The sequence below is a fragment of the Eptatretus burgeri genome, chromosome 1 (assembly GCF_056783735.1).
Source record: "Eptatretus burgeri isolate ZD-2024b chromosome 1, Ebu_testis_v1, whole genome shotgun sequence".
In the NCBI taxonomy this organism is placed as follows: Eukaryota; Metazoa; Chordata; class Myxini; order Myxiniformes; family Myxinidae; genus Eptatretus; species Eptatretus burgeri.
Window position 1 is genome coordinate 143,061,884 of NC_140961.1, and position 6,000 is coordinate 143,067,883.

General features: G+C 40.6%; 1 protein-coding gene across 4 annotated transcripts in view; it reads left to right on the plus strand.

Moving 5' to 3' along the window:
* The window catches only part of LOC147035656 (axin-1-like), a 72,528-nt gene extending 67,628 nt beyond the window's left edge, over positions 1–4,900 (plus strand). For all 4 annotated transcript variants that reach the window (XM_085845987.1, XM_085845977.1, XM_085845966.1 and 1 more), the window contains one exon: positions 4,073–4,900. In XM_085845987.1, coding sequence (XP_085702113.1) covers positions 4,073–4,208 — 136 coding nt within the window. In that variant the 3' untranslated portion in view covers positions 4,209–4,900. The remainder of the gene's footprint in view (positions 1–4,072) is intronic.
* The last annotated feature ends 1,100 nt before the right edge of the window (positions 4,901–6,000 follow it).

A 6,000-nucleotide genomic window follows, 5' to 3' on the forward strand; every position in this document is an offset into this window, starting at 1 on the left:
CTTATTCCCCAAGGGGAGTAATTGACAATAAGCTATGTTTCAATTTTTTTTCCCCACGGAGTGGCTTCGGAGATATGGAGGTGCAACTTTTTTCGATATCTCTGAGATTGCGCCTGTACCACGTGACCTATGACATCATAATTATCATTTAAAGAATTCTACAGGAGGAGCCACTCATATTCTGAAAATTTTGTGTCCGTCGGACGAACAGTTGCTGGGGGAATTTTTTTTTTCATGTTTATCAGATCAAGCGTTGTACTCGTCCAATTATGACGTCATCATGAAGGCACTGATAACGTCATCATCATCATCATCAACATATCTTGTTCCCCATTGGGAGTTCTTGATAATGAGCCATCATGTTTCAATTTTTTTTCCATTGAGTGGTTTGGGAGCTGCAGAGGTGTAACCTTTTCCAAGATGGCGTCAGTACCACATGCCCTATGGCATCATAATTACTATTAAAAAAAAAATTCCACAGGTGGGGTGGTAAAATTTCATGTCAATCAGACTAACGGTTGCCGAGAAAATGAATTTTTTTAAATGCAGACGCGCACGTATGCCTCACTCTGCTTTTCGCTTTGTGAGTGCAGGGTAACCCGGGTTAAGGGCACGAAACAAAAACATACCTACTGCTCGTAATTAAAAACACCTCACTGCACTGCAAAATGTGGGGACAGGAATACTGTCAATGGTGGAGACTTGTAATACCCTCCCCCACCTCGAGGTGGTGCTACACGATACACATTTACATCGAGAATTTGCGTCCCTCTCTCTCTCTCTCTCTCACTGTCCCCCAAGACCACCGGCAAAGATATAAACACCCCTATACATTAATTGGGGTCATGCTGATCCTATGTAGCAAGTCTGAATGTAATCAGCATAGAACTGTAGGAGGAGTGGCACAACAAACAAACAAGCTCGCAAACACCGGTCTGTGAATTAGCGTAAGGATTTTATCAACCCTTCTTCCTGTAGAACCGCATTCCTGAGACTCTTCAATCTCATTCTTCCATCCAGAGCTTCAGACTGGCAGTGCATCGTCTCATGTCATCCCCCATCCTTACCTGCAAGTTCTTACTACCCCCATTAACCCTACATAACCCAACCTTCTTATTTGCTGCTTGCTGTGTTTCCTCCTTTCCCCTCCTCTCCCCTGTTCATTCCCTTGTTTGTCTCCAACCGTTGCCTCCACTGTCAGTTCATTGCCTCTTTACCTTCAATCGCCTCACTCTTCCATGAGCCTCAATCTTGGAAAGAGGAAAAGAAAACAAGCTCAAATGAGCTAAGATCCTCGTCCTCTTAATGATGACGTTATAAAAACGAATATGACGTCATTGCGATGTATCAGGTTTGTGATAAATTATTATTTGTGCTTTATGCCCGGCTTGATTCCCGCGAACAAAATTCAAACAGCTTGCCTAGTTTCGGAGACAATGGTATAGGCGATTTCCATTAGCGGCGATATTATGACGTCAACTTTTTTTTCTCGGAAGAATTTCCAAAATCGGAGATGGTTGCTACCTGCACGTGGGCTTTCTGCATATACATGGTAAGTTTCACGAAGATCCGATGACAACTCTGGGTTGTGAAACAAAAAATGTCAAAAAATAGGAATGATGTCATAAAAATTGATTTGACGTCATAGCGATGTATCAGATGTGCGGTAATTAATCTCTGCCAATGCCCTGTTCGATTCCCGCAAACAGAATTCAAAAAGCCTGCCTAGTTTCGGAGATAATTTTTTAGGCGATTTCCATTAGCGGAGATATTTTGACGTCATAACTTTTTTTCTGGGAGGAATTTTCAAAATCGGAGATGGTTACTGTCTGCGCAGGGTATTTTTACATATATATGCCAAGTTTCAGGAAGTTTCAATGAAAACTGTAGGCTGTGAAACAAAAAAGTCCACAAGAAGAAGATGAACAACAACAACGTGAGTAAGACTTGGAGATCCTCCACGAGGATCTAAACACTCTAAAAACAAAATCCATAATATAATCAGGCAGCAGTTGTCACCGACTTCAAGAATTTTGCCAACTTTGATTTTTAACTTTTATTTGTTCAAGGACATCACAATGAATCACTTTCAACTTGTCTTCTAATTTTCAGTTAAGTATTTCACCATGTGAGGGCGCTTTTTCAAAATGGCTGCCAAAATCATTTAAAAAAAAAGCTGTTAAAAACGTAATTTTCACCAATAATTCCAGCAATTTAGAATGACATTTTCTAATGTTTTGGCCAAATGATCTTCAAGTAAGTTTAACAGTAAGCTTAAGTATCAAAAACATTGTAGTTAACGACTCAAAGATGGCGCATTTCTCCAAGATGGCGGCCAAAATCATTAAAAAAAAATTCCCATAAAATGTATCATTCATTATAAAGATTACCGATTTGGTTCAAATTCAACTGAAAATGTTCACCTTTATGCAGTGTCCCTAATGGTTTCACTAGTTGAAGATGATTTCCTTCAATACTTGACATATTAAGGTTTTAGTGATTTGGACACACCTTAACTCGATCAATTATTGTGTACTCATAGACAATACTGTTGTAGGATGAAACAATCCAGAAAACATCATCATATCAGTTGATATGTGTGGTCAATATTATGTTTTTACCATTTTTCTGTGATTTTGGCATCCATTTTGAAAAAGCACCCCCGGGTGTTGAAATATGACACTGAAAATTGAAAGACAAGTTGAAAAGTGATTCAGTTTGATGTCCTTCAACAAATAAAAGTGAAAAATCAAAGTTGGCAAATTTATTGAAGTACCGATCAGATAGTGACAACTGCTGCCTGACTAATCGTGGAACCCTCAACTTTTCCCCCAGACAATCAGCCCTTCCATCCTCTATATCCGATCAAGATAAACCAGAATAAACAAAATAAATCGTCTCGTTGCACACCGTAGTAATCGTGTCCTGTTTTTCTCGATACTTCCAGTATTCAGGATCCAGGACTCATTTCATTCATCCGGGCAATTTGATTTAATTTTTTGTTTCTTCATTTATTTATTTTTCAAAGTTTTCTTGAACCCCCCCCCCCCCCGTCCCCACAGGTACGTCTGTTTAACGCTCAAAATTCGACTTACACTCATTCTTTCGATTACCTCTTTCCTCCCACACCCCCTTCACCTCCCCCTTTCCCTTCATTTTTTCTTGCTAATCTGTTTTGTAATAAATTTTGTCCTTCAATCCCCTCGTTTGGCCTCACCAAATTCCAAGCCTTGACCTCTTTCTTTCTCTTCTACATACCTTAAGCTACCTTTCAGCAATCTTTCATGAACCTTTTGTTTTGCCTGGTAGAGGTTGCTCTAAATGGACCAGGCCTTTAATTTTTTTTATTTTTTTTATTTTGCTGTCACGTTCTCTCTCTCCTCTGCATTACCTTATCTACTTAGACTTCCAAACCATACTTTTTGCGCTTGTCCTACTATCGTACCACTCAGAACTGCCCGGCAGGATGGAGCAGAGGTAGCGCACTTACCCTTGAACTCTCTTTCCTGGGTTTGATTCCCGGCCCAGCTATAAACTGTCAGATTGGTGCTTCGCAGACAGTGTTGCATCACTGGGAGCACCTTCCATAGGATGGATGTTCAACTGGGTGTCCCGTCTGCTGGCATTAGTTGGTGGACATTAAAGATCCCCTGGTGTCTCTCATGAACACAAAGAGAGTCATCACCAGCACCTTGAACAAATGACAACTTCCTGCCCTAAACTACAAGGAGCACACAGCATCAGTTGTAATCCTTGTAGGTTAGGACAGCCATTTTTGCTGTAATTTGCGATGATGCAAAACTAGCAACGAAGTGCTGCACACCGTTTGAATGATTAAACCCCTCGACGCTTCATTTTCATCACACATGCCACATAATATGACCCTGGAAGTCCTAGTTCCTAAAAAAATTTTTAATCCTGTGAACATGTCACACCTGGTGAGGTATTGCATTCATGCAAATCTCTCCCCTCCAACCAGTCCCCCCCCCCCAATATCTAGAACATAGAAGAGGAATGCATGTTTGTGCTTAATGCTGCTGTGACAAACTAACATGCCATTCTTCCAATGCAGATACTACTTTAAGAAGAAGAGTGCAGAATTTGACTGCGGTGTAGTTTTCCAAGAGGTTCGAGAGGATTCTGCCTTTTTACCAATGTATGAAGACAAGATCATATGCAAGGTTGAGCTTCAACATGCAAAAGACTGACTTTTGCAAGGGAATCGGACCATTGTCTCTACGGCTTTCCTACTTGTTGCGAGCGTTTCAGCGGACTATTTCAAGGGCAAATCCACGCCTCCAGAAATGAAGCAACCCAGCAGCTAAGGAGCTGGCTAGATGCAAGAAGAAGGAGTAGACATTTTGGGCTTAGTCATTTTTGCTTGCACCTTGACGCTGCTAATGGGACTTGATGAAAAGCGCATCGATCCAAATATCAATAACGGAATTGCACGAGCTCCGATAACCCGAGCACCTGTTCGTTTAGTGGGATGTTCAATAAAAAGCATCCCTTGGTGATGCATTATGTACCATGTATAAAAGCATTCACCTACTTTGTCGATTTGTTCAAATGTGTTGTCATAAATCCAACAGATTAATATATTTAAACTCCATGGCATTGTCCAGCGTGGTGGAATAAAATGCGAAACATAGAGAAAGCACTTGCTTCACGGATGGATTCCTTTGTTTCTCATGGAAGATGTAATGTGTACGAAACGTTTTTGGAAATAAGAAAAAAAAATTTTATAATGTCTTTCATTGAAATGCTGAACCCTTGTGAAGAATGGCATTGCGAGCAGCTGCTCAAACAGCAAGCGAACAAGATTCGGACTTTGCTTTCTTCTAATTTTCCAGACTTCCGTTTTGATGGATACCTGAAAATAAAAGATGTAGCCATTGCATTCTTTTTTTTTTCTTTTTTTTTACATTAATTCTGAACTATGTTTCAATTGTAAACTCTAACGGCACTCGGTAGAGCGCATGCCTCCGCCAGGGTGATTAGCTTATGTTGTGTATCCCACCGATAGGTCGGATCTGGATTCGGACCTCAACCAAAAATTTAATCGGCTTGTTCTTGTCACCTAACCAACTCATCCACCAAGTTTCGTCCGAATCCGTCCACAAGTTTTTTCAGAAATTCTGCTGGATGTCGTTTTTGGCCCGATCTCTCAATCACTTTAACAAGCTCAAATGAGCTAAGATCCTCGTCTTCTTAATGATGACGTCATAAAAACGAATATGACGTCATTGTGCTGTATCAGTTTTGCGATAAATTATCTGTGCTAATGCCCGGCTTGATTCCCGCAAACAGAATTCAAAAAGCTTGCCCAGTTTCGGAGATAATTTTTTTCGGCGATTCCCATTAGCGGAGATATTTTGACGTCATAACTTTTTTTTCTACGAGGAATTTTCAAAATCGGAGATGGTTCCTGTCTGCGCAGGGTATTTATACATATATATGCCAAGTTTCAGGAAGTTTTGATGAAAACCGTAGGCTGTGAAACAAAAAAGTCCACAAGAAGAAGATGAAGAACAACAACGTGAGTAAGACTAGGAGATCCTCCACGAGGATCTAAATATTCTCAGATCGAGATCGACAATCGGATCTTCACCAAATTTAACCAATTTGTCCGTGTCACATACCCAAGCTCTCCACCAAATTTGGTCCGAGTCTGTCAACAATGTTTTGAGATATTTTATTCACAGACATAAGGCCCATCCACCTTCAGTGGTGGAGGTAATCAATGCCGGTTGTTATAAGTCATCCGGTCGAATTAAAACAGTAGAAGTTTAAAATTTAAAAAGCCTGGACTTACTAGTCGGTAAAACCAACGTTTCGGTGAGAATCCACCCACCTTGGTCACGGCAGATGCCTTGGTCACGGCAGGTAAGGTGGTGGATTCTTGCCGAACCATCAGTTTTACCGACTAGTTGGTCCAGCTTTATTCAATTATAAACTTTACTCTGTGTTTCAATTGTGTGACACTTCACCTTGGTGAAG